The 21,060-nt window shown below is 41.4% G+C and overlaps 1 protein-coding gene across 6 annotated transcripts in view; it reads right to left on the minus strand.

Annotated features, from left to right (window-relative positions):
- Window positions 1–21,060, minus strand: part of LOC147200219 (multiple PDZ domain protein) — a 40,919-nt gene that overhangs the window by 5,672 nt on the left and 14,187 nt on the right. For 4 of the 6 annotated variants that reach the window (XR_015101824.1, XR_015101823.1, XM_086119952.1 and 1 more), the window contains exons 18-34: window positions 20,082–20,243; window positions 17,421–17,544; window positions 14,007–14,205; window positions 11,037–11,270; window positions 9,343–9,507; window positions 8,034–8,211; window positions 7,498–7,608; window positions 7,068–7,133; window positions 6,674–6,745; window positions 6,105–6,204; window positions 4,599–4,807; window positions 3,912–4,003; window positions 3,703–3,826; window positions 2,297–2,371; window positions 1,934–2,218; window positions 1,705–1,788; window positions 427–620 (exon numbers count right to left, since the gene is read on the minus strand). Coding sequence is in view for 4 of the 6 variants with exons in the window: in XM_086119952.1 (XP_085976078.1) it covers window positions 427–620; window positions 1,705–1,788; window positions 1,934–2,218; window positions 2,297–2,371; window positions 3,703–3,826; window positions 3,912–4,003; window positions 4,599–4,807; window positions 6,105–6,204; window positions 6,674–6,745; window positions 7,068–7,133; window positions 7,498–7,608; window positions 8,034–8,211; window positions 9,343–9,507; window positions 11,037–11,270; window positions 14,007–14,205; window positions 17,421–17,544; window positions 20,082–20,243 (2,474 nt within the window). In the remaining 2 variants the exon portion in view is untranslated. The remainder of the gene's footprint in view (window positions 1–426; window positions 621–1,704; window positions 1,789–1,933; window positions 2,219–2,296; window positions 2,372–3,702; window positions 3,827–3,911; window positions 4,004–4,598; window positions 4,808–6,104; window positions 6,205–6,673; window positions 6,746–7,067; window positions 7,134–7,497; window positions 7,609–8,033; window positions 8,212–9,342; window positions 9,508–11,036; window positions 11,271–14,006; window positions 14,206–17,420; window positions 17,545–20,081; window positions 20,244–21,060) is intronic. The other 2 variants (XM_086119955.1, XM_086119954.1) reach the window with 2 other exon arrangements.

Raw genomic sequence — 21,060 nt, forward strand, 5'->3', positions numbered from 1 at the left:
CATCATCGGGAAATTCACAACATAAAAAAAAAATAACCTCATCCATCAACTGAAAGCATCAACATGAAAACTTCCTCCACCTGCCTTCATGGATCAATAAAGTCCCCGTCAAAGGTGAGAAACTACTTCAGACAAGAAATCAGGTTCAAATATCATAAAGAAGCACAGTTTCTACTGGAGACGTGTGGTCGTCAATCACCACAATGTACCCAATTAGGTATCCTTCCGTTTTTTTATAATAGTCTTTCTGAAAGTCGTACCTTGTTTTTTCAACAAAATCTGAGATTTCAGTAGAGTAACAGCTGAAGTGAAACTGTTCACTGGCTTTTGAATGGTACTGAATTATTATGAAAAAATTGACCATGGTCGACATACACATCGTTTAAAGTTTATTGTGGCAGTGTGATACTGTTCGGCATCCTGTACCTTTTACCCACAGTGGTGAAGCCAAGGCCCTTGACAGGATGTGGCCTCAAGACAAGACTGAAAACATCCCACAGGTCCTCCTCCCTGTAGGCCGCCTGGGGCCTGAAGACACGCAGCTCAACGCGTTGGGTGGTGAGTCTCAGTACACTAATGGCCTCGTCGTGAGTGGCCTGCCTCAGGTCAATCCCGTTAACCTGAAGCAAAGGGAGACAGACATTACAGAGGGACGATGGCACTGTGGATTTTTTAAAACTCGCATTCACTACCAAAGTGCAAAGGTGCCTTTAGATACTTTGATATATAAATTTAATTCGTTCAGTGACCACGAAGCTGAAGTAAAAAACACTCAACTTTCCAATAATCCAAGAATCTCATTGAAATTAATTTCCAATGTATCCCAAACGTATTTTAATGATGAATGTCGAACGCCATATGATTGTACTTTATCAAAACATACTGTGATATCAGAAGTCATTGAGCCATCTCAACTCCTCTCAGTTAATAAGAATGGTAGTATGAGCCATTCTTTGCAGAAGATCAAGAATATATGACTGTGAGTACTACTATTCTTTCTGTCTAAATGCACTCTTTGCGTTCACATGTTACACCACCAAAACATTGATGCTATTTAGTGTTGGAATTAAGCTAGTAGACTAAATGGCAGCTTTGTGGTTGTTTTAAATACAATAAATATAGGTGCAGGCGGCCCGGTAGTCCAGTGGTTAGCACGTCGGCTTCACGGTGCAGAGGTACCGGGTTCAATTCCAGCTCCGGCCTCCCTGTGTGGAGTTTGCATGTTCTCCCGGGGCCTGCGTGGGTTTTCTCCGGGTGCTCCGGTTTCCTCCCACATTCCAAAAACATGCATGGCAGGCTGATTGGACGCTCTAAATTGTCCCTAGGTGTGAGTGTGGGCGTGAATGGTTGTTCGTCTCTGTGTGCCCTGCGATTGGCTGGCAACTGATTCAGGGTGTCCCCGCCTACTGCCCGAAGACGGCTGGGATAGGCTCCAGCACCCCCCGCGACCCTAGTGAGGATCAAGCGGTTCGGAAAATGGATGGATGGATGGATGGAAATATAGGTGCAATTAATAATACAAAATGTCAAAATATCAACAATAGACACACTTCTGTGTACTTTCTAAGACTTGCCACTAATAATGTGCATTACTCTGCATGAGTCAAACAAATTTTGTGGAATTAAGTCAATTGGATGTTTTTGAGGCACAGTTTCTATTAATTTGACTGACTTTCAAGTGTCGCAAATAATTGTTGATGTTACCTCGAAGATCTGGTCCCCAGCCTGCAGTCTTCGATCTCTCTGCGCTGCTCCTCCATCATTCACCTCATGGATTATTACTGACCCCTAGTGGATAATATTAGAAAAATACATTTAGAACTTGATTGCAGTTAGAGGTGCTTAAAGGCAGACATCAGTGTCTCCTATTCAGGAGGAAAAAAAAGAACACTTTAAAAGAGGTGACAACTCAATTATTAATTATCACTCTCACCAGCAGAGTGTCACATCCTCCAACAATGCTGAGACCCAGGCCCAAGTTTCCCTTAAAAATCTCTATGGCGGTTTCTTTGCCAGCCACAACGGGACAGTTAAGAGGGTCAGACGCTGAAGTGGATGCACGGCAATCACAACGCTCCTTAGGAGTGGTCTGCTTCGCGCTCAGGGCCATGGTGGTGGAGCAGTCCAGAAGGGGCGATGGTACTTGATGAGGCTTTGACAAGGAGGCTGAAGCGGCTGAGGCAGCCTCAGGGCAGCTGATAGACCCTTTGACAGTGGCCTCGTGTATGAGAAGCAGAGTAAGCTGTCAATAATTAAATACGCCTGATGAAATCCTCCGATGAGCGAAGCTTTGTACCTTCGCCACCTTCAAGTGAGTCCCTGGCTCGTCATTCACTGCTTTGACACTGTCCCCAACCTTTTCGGTGTTGTCCTGCAAACAGAGCTAAGTGCTGAAGACAAGTAACATATACGGGAATTGATGTCACACAGGAGCGGGATTAAAATTCAAACACCCTCTGGCCAAATATCTCAATAGCTGTAGCCTTGGGCCCAACATGAAAGCTTATTAGTGTATGACGACATCATGAGTGGGGGATGGCAAGCACAAACTCAAGGTTAATCGAGTAGAATTAGGACCGGAAATAGCAAGGGAGAAAACTCATTTTAAGAACCTTTACTGATGCATACATTATGCGCAGACATGGCCCTCATTATTGTATTCTATTATATTGGGACACCTTACAGCAAGATAAATTATGGATATAGCAATGAAAGCGTCTTCCAACAAGACTGTTGTGTCTGTGGGAATATTTGTTCATTTGTGAGGTCCGAGGTCACTGACGTGGGACCTGAGAGGGGGCCCGGCTCACAACGTGTGAGCTTTTCATCCTGAGAGTGTTCACACTGGAATAGAAAAGGGCATTTTTCAAACACTAATTAAATGTTCATTCATGGATGAAGTGGTGTTTGAGTACTGCACAGTCTGTCTATTTAATAAATGGTGATTATAGCTTAATTTAAGCAAAAAATAATAATAATAACCTGATGGAACTATGTGTGCAACTGGTTTAATTAATAAATGAATTGGATAAATATTAAGCTGAACTGAGGTTAAACTCTATTGGGCATTTAAAATTCACAATTTTTTTTCTGTTTTGAACTTCCCTATTGTTTTTTCTCCTTTATTCATTTCACCTCCCCCTCCATCCTCAATTCATTTAAGAGAACCCAACCCCCACCCCTGCCCACCCCCCTCGGTCACAGCAGCAGCCAGCAATAAGGTCCCTGAGGTCTGGACTAAGGTAATGATTTTCCTTCCCAGTGTGATGTTTACATAATGTAAATATGGAAATGGATATAGTGATGTGCAATGCCACAAACAAATGCGATTAGGTTTTCTCTGCAGTCCCATTTTTGTTTTGTTTGGCTCACTTAGAAATATGGTGGCTCCCAGGTTGAAAAGAGCTCTTTACCGACTGATGGATCCACTGAATGCTACAGGTCCACGGGTTAGGTGGTGCCATTAAGGTTCTAGTTACAAGTAGTGAGCTATTTTGGGAGGAACCCTTTTATTGCCATGGTTTTTACAGTTGACAAGCATTTCACAAAATCTGGCTTCTGTCCTAAAAGCTTTACTCTGGCACATAGTCAGCTGTAGGATACATTTTAGATTTTTGCTACTGGTCTATGAAGTGCTGAATGGTTTATATTCTGGTTATATTAAAGAAATGCTGATGGAATATATTGTGTTTGAAAAAATACCTGGATGATGTTCTGGACATCTGTAGAGATTTGTTTATGAGCTTCCGAGTCAGTCTGGCTGCTTTGAGTGTCATCACCCACCATTGTGCAGCAGCTCTGGGGCATTTCGGTCGCTGATTTATTTCTGTGGAAACAACATACAGTACAATCTCATGTGGTCGTTGGAATTTATCCTGTATGTGGCTAAGAAAGGCTTTGTGTGGTGTCACCTGATGAGAATGATCTTGACTTTAGAGGGAGTATTATCGATGATGGTGGAGGCGCTCTGATGACTGCGTCCATACAAGATCTGACCGTTGATCTATCAATCAAAACAGCCAGTGGTGTACTTTATCCCATCCATCACCACATGAATCTGATTCCTGTCATCTTCTCCTGTTTCCTGTCGATCATTCCCTTCCTACACATTTGTCCCCAACTCCTCCCTGTTCCTTCATCCGTCACTGCAAGAATTCCAAATGGCACTAGCAATCCTTCAAGAGGTCATTTTTCTTCATGAAATGCTGTTTCCATTTTTGCTGCTCTCATCTTTGAAACCTGTGCAGTGGAAACACTTCTACAAATCTGAAATGTTGTGAACAATTCTTTTGTGTTTCTTTCTTCATTTCATGACATCACACGAGATGCCTGCATATCACGTACAATCTGACAAAGCGTCAATTCAGAGCTTTTGTGGAATTGTTCTTACGCACTTTGCTTTTTGTTTGTTTGATGCAAAAGATGGATTGCTGTCTTACAAGACTACAGTACGTACAAGACGGCAGCATCACTGCATCTCATGAAACCGAAAAGCCAAACAAATCAAACTTTGACCAGAGTCCTGGAATAGATACGTTTTCCACCTTAGTGTTTGCTCTCTTTTTCATCCCACCATCCCCATTCCATGTCCTTCTTACCTCTAGTAACTCATCCCCGACCCGTATTCGCCCATCTAAGCCGGCAGGTCCTCGAGGGTCTATATCCGCCACGTAGACGCTCATGCGGGCCCTGAAGCCATCCTTATTCCCTGCAAGGCGGATTCCCAAACGCTGTTCTGCCGTGCACTTCTCCAACTCAATCATATGAAGCTTCCCTGACAGGGTGCCATAACGCTGCAGCATCTTTTCTGAAAAGTGGAGAGACAGTGTTGGCAAAAAAAAAAAAAAAAAAAGTGATTGTGAGGAGAAGAGTAGACGATAAGGTGAACCTCAAAAAGTAAAGCATGCTGAAGGTAATGAGTGACACTTCATGTGGAGGGCAAGCAGCACACTCCAGAGGGGCTTGCGTGGGTGTGTGTTGCAGCAATTTGTCTGGAGGGGATGATGTCAGACGCGCTGTCAGAATGCTGAGGGATGACTGTGTTCAATACCGAGTGCACATATCCAGGATGACAAATGTGTGCGTGAGAGATGTGCATGTCCACTTCATCAGTGTAATCATAGTCACGTACATACGAGACACAGGAGAGGGGACGGTCATTTATTTGTGGATTTATTGAGGCTTTATGATGTTTTAATGAATACAATTGACAAGGTTTCACTAAGTGCGTGATTGTTGCTTGGGGTCATTGATTCAAACATTCAAAAGGAGTTGCTGTTTCAATCCTTGGTCAAAGGGATAACTCGCATCAAGAGAACATTTGAAAATGGGCCACAAGACTGACTAGGACTGCCAAGATTAGTCAACTAGTCATGATTACGTTGATGTAAATTGTCAACAATTAATTTAATAATTGATGTTTATTCTCAAAACTGCCTCCGCCGGTGTCTGTCGTTGACACACATGGAAGAGGTATGGGTACCTAGCAACGGAGCGTTGAAAGTTTGGGAGCATTTCATCAAGAAGAATGCAATATAATGTGGATCATTTATTTTTAGTCCTTTGTTTTTGTTTTTGTTTTTTAGAACACGTTCATATGTTCAAATTTTACAGACTATATAGTATTTATTGTTGTTCTTGAGCACAGTGTCTTGTTTTCCTGATTTTACTGTAGCTGCTTGCGTTCTCTCCGAAATTAAAACAAAACAAAACATTTTGATGCTTGAGAAGAGTTAAGTAAGGGTACAAGTATTTAGTTTTGTTTGTATTCAACCAAAGTATTGATGTGCAACTCTGTGGATGTTTTTTATGTTCCATTTTTGTTTCCATTTTAAAATGCATGCAACATTTACAAATACAAATGTAAAAGGCCGGAGTATCGCCTTCATTTTGATTTGCACAATCATATTTAAATATTCCAGGAATGCTGGTTCCATCTGAAAAGTTTCTTAATAAATTTGAATCTACTACTCTCTTAATAGTCTTTAATATTCGCGTGTACAAACTCTATGTGTCCCAATACTTCTGTTCATGTCATGCGTGTGTGTGTGTTAAATTCTAGTTCCGTAAACCTTTTGAAGAAGGTCTTAGTAAAGTTTGCTTACTTTTGCCAGTGTCGTCCTGATCATCAGAGGCTGCAATGCTTGGTGTCTTCACAGTCACAGGGCTTCGCCGACCTGCTCGATTGGAAGTCTGCTGAGGCACCTTGGGAGAGGTTTTGCATTATTGAGCAGGTTGTTGGAGATGCCCCGGGGGATCCTTGCGGCATGAGTTGGACTACTCCTGAGGCCTGTTCAGAATGCTTGTGGGAGAAAAACTGACGCCCGCGATGCATTAATGCGTGCTATTTCAACGCGGGCTATAAATAACATGAAAGATGGCCAAAATCATGCATCATTTTTTGAACACCGTTTACAAATGCATGCAAACTTACTTCAAAAGAGCACACTGTTTATTCTAGCGTGTTATGAATCTCCATCAAAGAGTGAAAACAAAGGGTTCGAACAAACAAGGTAGCTATGAGGGACTTTGAACAACACGGGCTCTATCCACAAATATGTACGTTAATTAAAATTTGGGGAAAATTGGCTTGGCACAGATGCTAATGCAGAGCTGCTTTTATTTAGTATCCTGATTATCCACAAGGATGCACACAACGAAACAAGGTACTAACCTTAAATGGAGTAGGAGTAAACGGGTTTGTAGGGGGGAGACTAAGGAACAAACCAGTAAGATGCTGCACTTCCTATGATCATGAGGGGAGACACATAGATGCCAGCTCTAAATCCATCATCACCATTAAAAAAAATAAAAATAAAAAAATACCGCCAAAGCATCTTCATTTCTAAGAAATGCCACGTAGGAGTGAATGACTCACTATATACAGCGGCCCCGATACACCACAGTCCAACAAAAATGTGGGAGAAGAAATATTACATCATGGCCTGCCTTGAAAAGTTATGATTGAGAAGCAGATAAAAATAGCTCTTTTCCAAACTTTTTCCCCCTCCACCCTCAAATCTTTAAGACGCGGCAAACATCACAGCACTGACAAAATTAGTTTTTACCTGGCTGTTGTGTGAGTTGGATGGCAAGGTTGGAGTTGCTCTTTCATGGTTGAAAAGCAAAGAGGACTATGGAAAAAAATAAAAACAAAACACAAGCATAATTATATCAGATGGCCTGTCCAGTTTGGTTGTGTAGTGGATGGCTGGGTCAGGGAGAGAGAGAGAGAAAGAGAGAGGGAGAGAGAGAGAGAGAGAGAGAGAAAGAGAGAGAGAGAGAGAGAGAGAGAGAGAGGAGTGCGAGCTAGGTAGCTAGCTAGCTCGATAGATAGAGTAGACAGACAGACAGAAAGGAAGGTAGGAAAGGGAATGATAAATGAATGGATCGGGTTCTGAAAGGACTCAACTGTGACACAATGTGTGCTAAATTCTTAATACATAAATAAAAGCAAGCAGTATTGCTGTTTTGCGGTGGGTTTAAGCTGCAGCCTACCTGTGTTCCCTGCTGTCTGGACTGAACCAGCAGGTCTAAACAGTCTCCAGCCCTGCGGATAGCCTCCACCGCCTGCTCATGGCTGGCATCACTCAGGTCCACACCGCACACCTTTGACCATAAACACTCCATTGCTGTCAATCAATACGGGCCACATCTTTAATTACTGCTACGCATTCTACAGCGCTCCGACACGAGAGCTGTATGTGCCTTCAAGACGTTGTTTCGACTGAATCCAACAATATGTCTATTAATACATCAAGACATTTGACCAACATACCTTGTATGTTTTAATTTGCATTTTCAAAAGCGTGAGAAAGTCCACCGCCTCAATGGTTACAAAGCTTCGAGGCAAGCCTGACTATAAAAAAACTTCCCATGGGAATATTCAGTGGCAGGACATAGTTTCTCCTTTCCATCTTTTGTGGCTATAGCTTCTCTCTCCTTTTTTTTTTTAACACCAATTTTTTTTCAGTCCCTCTGCTTGCAAGTCATCTCACACACACACGCACGCACGCACACACGCACACATATACCTCCAATATCCTGTCCCCAACTTGGATGGTGCTGTTATGCGCTGCTGGGCTATCAGAGCTGATGTACTTGATGAAGATGCCCCTCATCATCTCGCCACCACTCAGCCTCTGGCCCATGCCTTTGCCTCCCATAATGCTAACACCAAGGGACTGGCCTGGAGCTCGATTAAGCTGCACCCTGTAAGGCAAGTAAAACACACATGCGCCACAGGATTGTACAGTGACCGAGAGTAGGGTGCTGTACTGACGACGGGGAACCCTGCCAGAGTTTATCTGCCTTTACCGAGATCAAATTCTACCCCATGAATAGGAACATACTTCTTTTTTTCACAATTGAAGAGCAGTATTTTTTTTTTCAAACCATAACATTCACATTTGTAATAGCCCAAGGAGAAGAAATGGTGCGCATGAATGGAAAAGATCATTTTTATGTTCAGGCACTCTAGTTTTGTAATATCATGGAAATTGGAAACTCAGCAATAGAAGCTAAACCTGTTCCAAGTAACACATACATCCACACATTTGTAGAGATAGAGAAAAATGAGATGTTGTTTATTTCCTTCAGAATGTCCATGTTTCACCTGGTTGGATGAAGCTTGGGATATCGGCTTTTATAAGGAAATGACAATGACATTATTATTGCAATGCATTATTATTTTAACAATTATCGCGATAGGCCGACCCAAATAATTTATTTTATGACTCCATCTTAAAAACAAATATCGGTGGCAGATAGCGAGTAACTGTAAACATAATTTCGCCTTTCCAGCACTTTATAAAACATTTAAGTATTTTTCAAGGCTTGACACACATTTTTCAAGGTAACAGTCAAGAATGCCAAACATGTGTGGGAAGGGTGTGAATGCATTTTTCCTGTCTGCCTGACAGAGGCCTATTTTGGCTCAAAACAGTACAGTGAACATTTACAGGAGGGACAATTAATCCAGGGCTATTTATTTTCGCTCTTTCAGCTTTCCGTATTCGCCGCCTTGGGCTGAGTCTTACGGATTAAGTCGAAAAAATAGAATATCATACCTGCTGAGGGGAGACTCACAAAAGCGCACAAAAGTACACATTATGTGATTTATTCAAGCAGGATGTGATCATGAATACCACAAGAACAGATTGAGATGAGCATTTGTAATATGCCTTTCGTCTACAATGTGCTTTGAACACGACCTGGACACGTTGAAGGATAGAAGCTAAGAGAGGTGAATAAAATCAAAACAAAAAGAAAGGAAACGTGTTACATTAATATGAATGTCTATTAATGGGAAGATACATGAAGTAGCATCAAGAAATCACTGACCTTCTAGGTTGGTCCCAAGACACAGGGGTGCGAGAATGATGATCTTCTGCCTCCTCGTTTGCATCCAACTTCATCAGGACTTCACCATCCACACCATTCTCCTCCTTTTTCTCTTCCCTCTCTGGGTCTTCCTCCCCCCTTTTTGTGAGGTAGAGATTTTGTTGGCTGAGGAGAAAAATACCGTCACTTTCAGAGCTGAAATGTTAATGAAATGAAAGAGCGTTTACAACAAATTTCTATGATAGACTGAAAAAAAGAATAGTTGCAAAAATACATATTTTAAAGGCTTCCACATAAATCAGATATATTTAAAAAATGCAATTAGCTCATCCCGAGCACATTTTTAGGAATTAAAACAATCCTTCTAACAACTCATAGAACAATAGAACAGCAATATTAAATAATGAACATGAAAAGTGAGCAATAAAGTTTAAAGACTAAACCATAATTTGGGTCAAATAATTGAAGAAGTATTCATCCGACTGACAAAATTCAAGCAAATGAAGAAAGTTTACAAATTGGTACTGATCTAAATCAGGCTTATTTTTGCCTTGGCCTTTGCTGGTCTGGTGTTCTTTTTTATTTATTAATGACAAACTAAGAACATTATAGGGGAAAAAATATGAAACTGCAGCACCAACCGAGTCCTGCCCAAAAGTATGTTTGGCGCCCACAGTACTTTAGGTTCAAACAGTCCTTAAACACTCAATTTTCAGCCAGTGAGGTCACAGTAAGGTAATATATTTGTGTGTGTGAAAGATTTTTTTTCATGAATATATTTAACGGTCGAGGGTTGTATTAAGCCTGTTGAGGTGAGTGATGGTGTTGCTATTTGCGCACCATGAGCCTATAGCCCGTTAGCTCACACTGAAGTAGGCTGAACAAATAGTTCCAAATGGGCTGATAGGGAGTGGGGGCATGCAAAAGGGAGAGCGTGAGGACAGGATGAAGACAGGAAGAGGAAGGAAAAATGAAGCGAGAGAGCCGACCGAGGGAAAGAGATCGAAATAAAGCAAAGACAAGGTCTTGAAAGATGGCAGTGAAGAAAAGGCTGCAGAGAGAAATGGGAGCGAGGTAGGGGTGGTGAGGTGGTCGGGCTGTCGGAGGGAGAGAGAGAGAGAGAGAGAGAGAGAGGACGAGTCAGGGAGACGAAGTGAAAGCAGGGACAGACAGAAGCGAAACAATTCATTTTCGCTGACAGTCAGCAATGAGATCCATAAGCGAACAGCTAAATATAACTCAAGCGATTCAACATGCAGGCGGTGAGAGTGAGAGGAATCGAGAAAGTGAGACAGAGAGAGAGAGAGAGCGAGACACGCACTCACGTTAGCCACAAAGGGATGGAAAGGAGAAAATATGGACTGGAGACTGGCACTGAACATACTCACGGGTAGGGGTAATTAAAGTGTCAGAGAATAACTCAGCGCATTAGCACGAGTGAGGCTGCTGGGAAAGTGAAGATGTGTGATGCGTTACACTCATAAATTCCTAAGGTGAACACATTAAAGGATTTACATTCCCCATAATGTATAGCTGCACATTTCATAGCCTCTCTGCAGCAAACATATCAATATGTGATAGAACAGCAGCCTTGCGGTCCAATAAAGTCATAAAGCCCGGACAGGTTTATCTTGCACCAGGTCGGGATTAGGTGAGCATGAATAATAGGCTGGGAGCTGTGGCGCTTACATTACCTCGAGTCGGCATCTGATTTCACACTAGGGACGATGGCTGTGTCTTCTAATGGGAACCTGGTTTTGCCTGCGGTCACACCAGGCCCCGCGGTTTTACACTGGACAGGGGACCTGGCCGACAATTGTTCTGGCGGTGTGGGGGAGCAAGGTGGGTCTTCTAGGATGGATGCCAGTGGGGGCAAACGCAGTCGGGTACGGTGCTCATCCACCCGGTGTGCCGGCACATAATTTATACTAGAGGGATGGAGGATGAGATGAAAAACACACAATCGTTACAAACAGAAACGCACAGTACAATAATGGACAAGTTACGTGGGAACACAAGCGCAAAACATCTCTACTTTTAGACACGAATGGGAATAGAACAAAAATGCAGTCTGGGCCGGATGTTTGCGGACATTCAGTCTATGACGTAAAAGTCATCTATTGCCTCGTAATTTTGTCAGAGCAGATGGCGCTTGCAGTATTGATTACGTTGTTTATTTTTTATTTTTTGCTTTCAGTTCAAACCTGACTTTTTGATAGCGGTGGTCTACTGGCTCTCGCTAAATTGTGCTGGTGTACCTTATGCTGTGTTTGCTTAATAGAACGCTGAAAGATATTGTGTAGTGTGAAACAATATACTGTATGCTAGCTGATTAACTTGTGATCCACTTTCCAATTTCAAAATGTTTTCCAACGCTTAACTTGCATCATGTTTATTCAACTCAAGTGTCAAGGAGACATTAAACGCTCCCTCCCGCTTTCCACTCTTCTGCCAGCGAACACGCAGTTTGAATCGGCCGAACGGGCCAATTTCCTCCTTCCACTCATGATAGCAGATTGAATATGTGGTTACTGAACTGTTGTGACTGAGCCATGTGGACAGCCTGGCTTGTCTCAGCAGAAGCACTTTTTATAATGACAAGCCCTCACCCTTGCACGTCTGTCTTACTTGAAGGCTCATCTGCCTCCACTCCCTGCTAAGTTTGTCTGCCGTGTTGTCAGGAGGAGGCAGTGTGAGCCTGTGTGTGTGTGTGTGTGTGTGTGTGTGTGTGTGTGTGTGTGTGTGTGTGTGTGTGTGTGTGTGTGTGCGCGCGCGCTAAGCTTTCATGCGCATCTATGAGTCGCTGTTTAAAACATTCCTTTATTCCGAAGAGCGGTGTTCAAGGTGAGATGAGAGATGAATTATTCACAGATCCCCCCACCCCCTGCCCAATAGCAGGAAAAAAGTGTTTTGGGAGGTTAGGCCATTAAAAGGCTGCATGTGTGTGTACAAGCAAGCATGAATGAGAGCAGTTGAAAGGAATGAGTGAGTTGATATTTTGTATGGCCACCGTGCAATGGGGATGAGGGACATCTTCACTCATACCCACAACAACTGAGAGTGCAAATACAAATGTAGCAAATACGCCTTTAGGAACTACTTAAAATGTTATTGTCTGAGTTCATTCAATCCAGCTGTGATGCCGCGGCAAACTATGATTGCAGTTTCAGTGTTTTCACCCCCATAAGGTTCACATTTTAAAATCCCGATTTCACGTAATTCATTTTCCATTTGCCAATTTTGATTACAAGACCTTTATAACATACATTTCATTATAACGACCAATTTTTCTCCACAAAATTGTGCAAAGGACTTCATTATGACATACCGTGGGAAGCTAACTACCGCCGCAACCTTGCTTATGGACAAAATGCAGAGTGTGGGGTTCCCTTCCGTACAGAATGTATTTAAATCCAGGATTTCTAGATCACAGATTCTACTTATTGCGGTTGTGGTGATGGAGGAGGGGTCACTACATCCCATGAGGATATTTGCAAAGGGTGGAGCATGCGTAGAAAAATGTCAAATGTATATTTTTATGTTTCAGATACAATAGGCAACATACCAATCATATGTTTGGAAACTTGGGGCCCACAATGAATATTCCTTGCAAACTGAGTTCTGAAAATCAATCTGTGTTTTTCTTGCAGTAAATATTAATAGCGAGATCACTCCGAGGTCATTTCTATTTCAAAGCTAATTTTCAGGTTTAATACCTACTGGCCAAATCAAGTCACGTCATATTCAAGTGCCTCATTTAGCTGCACGTTATTATAGACAATTTTATGTTTGCGAACTAACACTAAAAATAACATTTTATGATAGGATTGTTTTATGATATTGTGTTATTGTATAATTTTACAATTGTTTGCGAGAACTCCACATAAAGTCTGCGATGATGCAGGAAGACCCCGTTAACGGTTTATTATCGCCACCTTGTTAAAACTCCTGCAATCAAACCTCCTTAATGGACCAATATGTATGAGGTCATTTTATTGTGAGCACTGGTGAATGGATTGAACTAGAGCACTAAATGAGGAAGTTACCTCCCCCTTCTTTCTTACAATCGCCGTAAAAATTGAGCATTGCCAGAAAGTCCCTGTGAGTCAAGGGAAGTGCATGGTGGCAACGGGAGAGTCTGAATCTGAACCTTGGGGTCATATTCGATCATCCTTTTTGAGGGACATATGAAAACTGCAACCTTTTCCTAATTTTTCTACCTCCAAAATATGTCTCAAATTTGGACCTTCGTTGCGAATCGTGGAGGACATTTACTTTTGAGCGAAGAGCTGCTCATTTTTGAAACATCTTAAAACACACATCCCATTGTCACTCATTTAAGCAGACTGAAGAATCCCGGTAGATTTTTATACATATGTTTCATATTTTAACTATATTAACCACTCTGTGATTCCTCTTTGTGAAAAGTGCTGCATCAATAAAATGACTTCTTTGTTTAGCTTGGACAACCGAGTAAAGACAAAAATCCGATTGACAAATCCGCTTTTTGCGACTTACATGCTATTGACTGGACTTTTGGCCGATGTTCCAAATGTCAGTGTGAACACTAAGTGACCCGGGAGCAAAAGTGTATCTCATGTTTGTGTGTGAATATGAAATACATTTTTTCTTGGAACACTGGGAGAAAGTGATGCATGCCTCACCTGAGCTCCGGACCAATGACAGAGTGTCTCCGCAGCATTGACCGGGCCATGGCGTTGGTCAGGTTGGACGTAGATTCGCCGTTGATCGCCAAGATTGCGTCACCAACCTCGAGTCTGCCATCTTGACTGACAGAGCCCCCAGGGGTCACACTGCGCACCAGCATGCCTGAGCCATCCTTGATAGCACTCACCGACATCCCTGCCAACGCGCATGTGTGTGCGCGCGCGCACACACACACACACACACACACATAGGTGAGAGGAGAGTTTTCTAAGCGTCTTTGAACACATGCCAAACAGACAGACAGTTGTCCAAACAGACACCTGACAGCGGCATAATCAAGACAGACACTAGGCAGATTAGCACACAAACACGGCTAGCCACACATGCTTGACATTCACACAGCATCACCCCTGGCACTCGCGACTGAATCAAGAACACCCACGCACACACCCACGGGGGTCATAGGTCAGAGGTGACCAGAGGGGTAACACATTCGAGTTTGCGCAAACACTCGACTGCGGCTTTATCCTTCGGTGTGCTAGGCTGATTACAGGGTTGGGTTAAATCACGCGCGCACACACATCACTGTCTCATGAAAGACACATCCGCCACACTATGGTCGTACATAATTTGAAGCTGGTCAAAGAAATGACTGCTTACTTTTTGGTCAAATAGATATTTTATTATTTTGCATTCAAATTACAATACAATCATAGTGCATGGGAATACAATGAAAAGCTCGTGAAGTCGACAGGACAGAAGAGAAGACAGATTTCAAAGACATGACTCGTGAATGACAGTGATGAAGATCTCAAAATCCCAATGAGTTGAAACACAAACACAGATGGTTTTACTGCCAAAAATAATACTGCTGTTACAATTTAACTGCCTGTGAGGTGATTAGACTTATAAAAGTGCTAGTAGGTTTACGCTACCCAAGACCGACTACAACATAAACTTAATGAGCAAGATGAAGTTAATTTAAACCCATCAAAACTAACCATTTGTTCAAAACCACCATGTCATATATTAAAAAATATTTGTATTGTATGTCTGATCTCGGAAAATTGAAAAATCGTTCTCGCTAATTAAGTGGTTTTACTGTAAATGGCACCTTATAACAACATATACCAAAAAGGTACTGTGTTATTAACCACCATTCTGAAATCTTACACCTCACTCACTTGATAAGAATAGATAGTTAACATTCACTGTAACGTTTTCTATAATGATACAATAAATGCATTTCGCTAACCACTGAAAACATGCATACACTGTAACAAACACAACTATGTTTTGGGCTAAAATAATTATGGTATATAAAATAGTTTGACTGATATTTATGGCAACAGTGTGAGTTAGCACAACATGGCAAGCAAGTTGTTAACTCCAAAACAGTTTGCTGAATTGTTTTTATTTACTGTATATCTTTAAGTTGAGGAAGCAATACAAGGGACAACTGTTCTTTAAACTCTTATTTCTTTGGTGTGAAATGCGAGAACGCCAATATTCACAACGGCAAACACTGAAAATATTTAGTTGAATTGCCCAACTTGAAATTGTATTGAAAATTGTTTTCTCTTGTTTTTTAACAGTGTACAGGTACAGCAGAACATCTCATATTGAACGTCCAGACAGTTATTAATTTTCACGGAAATAATTTCTTACAAGAAAATCATTCGTGCATGACACGAGGCAAGATTTAGCTTTTTCTTTGGATTTTATATCTTTTTGTGACGCCACCAAAAAGAAGTACCAGAAAATGTGATGCTGACCATAGAATTGCACAGTGCAACTCAGGACTCGATAGCTCTAGTATGTCAATAATATTGAAAGAAAAGAGTGTTTACTATTTATATGAATTGTCTCATCAACGATTATTTGAACTATCAAGTATATTGCTGCGATACATGAGTATAATCAAGGATTAAAACATTGTTTTCTCACGTAATATGTGGCACCATTCATTTGGTGGGCTGTGATATACTGTAGAAATACACTCATGAAATACTCCCGAGGTATCTTTTTCCAGCATTTATGGCACTTATTTTTTTCAAGGTATTTAAATACACTTTAAAATATGACAAACTCATCTAAAATAATTTGATATATTGAGAGAGACCACGAGAAATGAATAAGATGAATATATTATACTGTGTAAGTGTGTCGCGTACTATCCGACATCATCATCATTCCATCTCATCCCATCATCATGCAGTAAACAAATCCAGTTTTGGGGAAAACTAACAGACTTATCATCTCTCAATAAAGATCAATAATCATGCCCAAAGATGTACGTTATAAAGTGAACCTACAGTCGTTTCTTTATTGAGTCGTAAAAATGGCGGATGGAAGCGGATTGAGGCTTTGAGGCATCCGTGAGACTGGTGTCGGAGGCAGAGAACAAGATCTTTGAGCCATAGTAGTATGTGGGTTTATGCGCACTTATTATTATTATTATTATATTTTTTTTTTCACCATAACAACCAATTTGAAGTGGTTAAAATTATTTGAGAACAACAATTCAAAGCTCCTGAATGTTCAAAATGTCTGAAAAGTAAGACAGTCTGCCGATTTCCGTGTTCCGTTGAAGAAAGCCATGCAGGTTTTTTTTTTTTTTGCCGATATTTGAACATCTAGAAGTTATTATTATTATTTTTTGACAATAACAAGTGAAAATAGCGAGGATGGATACATTTGAGTCGGCTTTTTTTGTTCAAATCGATACCTGCAGCAAATAAAGAACAAAGGTAACGAGACACTGCGCTGATCGTGTCCGTTCAGAGTGCACCTTCACCGGCTACAAGCAGCATCAGACAACATGACATAACTTTGTGCAGATGAGATGTAAAAATATGAGCAAACAATGCAACTTTAGAGTATATGCATGCCTTTGTCTACACTGGCTACAGAGTGAATTAAATGTCCAATTTGTCACTGACATGTACAGAAAGAGACGTGGGCGTATTAGTTTTGTTGGGTTTTTTTTTTCTGCGACAAAAGTGGGGCATTCGAAGGGCTATTATTTATTTAAAGACTGCTCCAAAACTGATTGATAGCAATGACACTTAATGTCAGTTTCAGTTTCCTGAGCAAAAAATACATATAGTGAGCTTGTTCGTGAAAAATGGACCGTCATAAAAATATATGTCCTTTTAGGTCAACATCCAACATTTCCCATCTTTGGTTTACATTTCTTCATAATCGGATCTAATAAATAATGCACACACGCACACACACACGCGCGCAAACACACCGTAGTGATATACTTTCGAGTATAAGAACCACAAAATTTCACCATTCCTCTTCAGGGCGGTCATCATCACCACTGCCTATTATCGCCATTATGGCCATTCCTGCAATGTACACACACCAAGACACCATCACCATGAGTAAGACGGAGGACATACCAAGGCTACGGTTGCCCCGGACAACTGTGATTGTCTTTTCGAAGCTGGTGCGTGGGGGCAGAGGAGGGACGGGCTGCATGTCGTCGTCTTCTTCGACACCAAAACGGAGATGCGGCTGGATTTCCTGAAAGGGTGTAAACAGTGATACCATTCAGGTAGCTAGCTTTTAAAATCATTTTAGCTCTTGTTCTGGCCATGAAACAACATTTTCTGCAATCTTTAAAGCAGAGTGATAATTGTGTGAATATTCTCAGCACTGTGACAGCGACAATGTGCCTATGTGCGTGTGTCAAATCTGATCTATAGCAACTTGGTGATCATTAAAAAAAAAAACTATTAAAGTAGCCGATTCTGTTTTTCGCTAGGCTTTGTTGGTGATGTGTAATGTAATAACATTAATTTAGTTACTTGAGATAACGAAATGAAATGAAACTTAATTGTACTGACTGTGTAAAGATATGCGGCTATCTCTCTGCATGAAGTTATGTGAGATGTATGAACAGCTTTTAAGATGAAAAATTCCATGACAATGCTCGTCTCTGTGATGAGTCAAATTTACAAGACATCTTTGGAGTCTCGAATGTTCCAATTCTACTTACAATGAAATAAAGATCTTGTGCTGACCATGTTTTGACGTGAGAGCGGCTTAATTTGGTTTCCATTCATAACTGTCAAAACATTTATTCTAATTGGATTTTGAGTAGATTTGTGGAGAATATATTCTTCAACCTTGGCGGTTCCACTATATTTTAATGATTGCCAAATAAAAGGTTCAACACTGAAAAATCCTCTTTGCTTGAGCAATCCAAACTACAGAGGGCTTGCACAAGATATCTGAGGATTTTGTCATTGCCATTAATAACCCAGCCGGCGGTTTATTGAATATAGTGCCTGCTCGGCAAATAGGAAGGTCTCATGAGAAACAATAGCACAGAAAAAATGCGCAGGAATACAGCCGCTCCTGTAGAGAAACGTGTTCGCTTCAAGATTTTGACTCCAACGGCATCCTGGGAAGCACAGGAGGCGCGGCATGACAAAAAATAATTTAAAGGGTAATAACTTTGCAGGCTGAAGGCCTCGGGATTGCTTCTAGGATGGAGCGCACCAACAAAGGTAGACTTCTCTGGTCCCGGTGGATGCTTTCATAAAGAGAAAGGTTCAGTGAGGAGAAGTTCTTTGAACCTTCACAGGCAGCACCGAAGTTCAGACGCTACCTTTGCAACATCTTTGATGAGAAACCTCAGCGAGTGCAACTATACGTGCGAGACTAGGGTAGATCATGTTCTTGTGCCGCACCGGGTGCCAACAGCGTGCGCCAGGCATACACTTACAGCGCCTGCACAATTGCAGGCAATTAAGCAAAGTCCAGCACAAAAGGCTGCCACAAGAGAGAAACGCGTCTTTGACATGGAGCACTTTCTCCGCACCTGACGCAGTGATATAGAGACAGCCGGCTGTAAGCTTCCTATACAAAACACTTGAGAGAACGGTCATGGTGATCTACTTTTAGACACGCCTGAGCACTCCTTGCTGCTTGTCACACTGACGCAGTGCAATTTTTACAATATTGCGAGCTACAAAAGGCAATACCATTGTGAAATGTATCCCCCTCGGACAATTCTTTCAGATTTCAGAGTGCGCCATATCATTGCTGTTTGATGAATAGGTATATGATGTGAAGTGTTCACCAGCACTCTGAGAAATTCTTCCGGGTCATTCAGAAGATTTATGTATTTCAATAGCATAGGAAATTTTCATCGGTTTGAATTACTGTATTTTCCGCACTATAAGGCGCTTCGGAGTGTAAGGCACACCTTCAACGTATGGCCTATTTTAAAACTGTTTTCATATATCGGGCGCATCACATTATAAGGCGCATAGAAGAAAAGCTACAATAGTGGCTGCAGCTGCATCCACTAGATGGAGCTAGGCTAAATGGAATACAATACAATACAGCTTCATTTATGCAGAGCTTTAAGAACCACTGCAGCTGTTAAAAAGCGCTAAACAGAAAATTTAAAATACCTCGTCCAAATAAATAAATTAATAAATAACTCTGAATATTGATACATATATCAGGTGCATCGGATGATAAGGCGCACTGTCGGTTTTTGAGAAAATTGAATGCTTTAGACGCGCCTTTTAGTGCGGAAAATACAGTACGTAAAATTGAACAAAAAAAAGCCCAAAAACGTTATGTGCTGTATATTTGCCTGCTGTCCTGTTTTAAAATTAGCTGCGCAGTGATGGGACATTGTGATTTTCTAGGAATGTTGTAGAAGTGATCATTTGACAGTGAATATGCTCTCAGAAATTAAGTGTTGCATGATGATATGTGTATGTTTCATACCTTGTTAAATCAGTGAGAAATAACGTTTTCAGTCGATAAATATCCATCCATCCACCCATTCTCTGTACCGTTTAACAATGTAATCAAAGGTAAACTGAGAAAATGTTTACATGTTTCAAATGTGTGTATCAAAAGTGTGTCTCCAACTGCTGGCTAATCAGTACACAAGAAGTAGCTCTCGGTTCCAAAAAGGTTGGCGACCTTGACAGTAGAAAATGAGGAAGAAGCATTGGCAAAACACATGACAGCATCAAAGGAAAACAGCTGTCAGAGCCACATTGGTTCGTTTGAATGCTGTGCATAGAGCTTACCGAGTTGTTGTAATACGGGTGGACGTTGTTATCCGCCAGATTGCAAGCGTTGGCCTCAGCTTCCTCAGCTAGCAGCGTGACCTGACTGTGGCTCTCGCTGTCATCGCAGGATTCCCTGGTGCTTCTCTCCAAGATGGGCGTCAAGCCGCCGCAAAGTTCCAACTGACATCACACGAAGAGCAATTTGAAATGTAACAGCCTATTATAAGAATATCCATGTATCGCCAAGCTGAAAAGTGTCAAAATTATAAACGCAAGAGGCAAGCGAGCTAGAGAAGGTACACTCGACACCCGTCACTCCTGCTCCTCTTGCCTCTCCGTTTCGAGGGTGTTTGAGCGTTGTGTTCACCTTGGAGGGGCATTAAATATTTAGATGGGCTGTAACTGAACCCCGTGGACCTTGTTACTAGGCCACAGTCGACAACAAAAGAGAACTGTTCTTAACCACACTCAGTAATTAACTTATTTTGGGGAATAAAATATCTCGGTGTATTCTAACGACAATATTTATCACTGTTGGATACACCGGAATAAGTTGATGCCACGTATGTACACTTTTTAGCTAACTTGTTATTATTACACCTACTAGGCACAGCTGTTTGAAATCTTTCGTTTATATTTTGCGACATCAAAAGGGCGAGGTCACATCATGACACCTGTGAGTATGACAGCATCGATAAAAAAACTCAGCAAACACAATAGTAACCTTGCATTTAATGAATGCTTCTCTGCCAATGAAAATGTACTTTTTTTTTTTTCAACTTCATAAATTTAACAGTTTTACCGAAGTACCAAATAAAGTGACAGGCCATCTGTCACTTTTGGGATACTTTCTCTTTCAAGTCAGGCGCATACTGTACTTTCAAGTGGACAAAGCTTCAGGCAATTTACTGAGACAAGGCTATTGTAAATCACTACTGTATTTTCAGAACGACAGAATTAAAAACCGCCTCAGTGTCACTTAGTCTTGGCGTGTTGA

The sequence above is a fragment of the Hippocampus guttulatus genome, chromosome 9 (genome assembly GCF_054856545.1).
Source record: "Hippocampus guttulatus isolate MCC_2025c chromosome 9, RoL_Hgut_1.0, whole genome shotgun sequence".
Classification (NCBI taxonomy): domain Eukaryota; kingdom Metazoa; phylum Chordata; class Actinopteri; order Syngnathiformes; family Syngnathidae; genus Hippocampus; species Hippocampus guttulatus.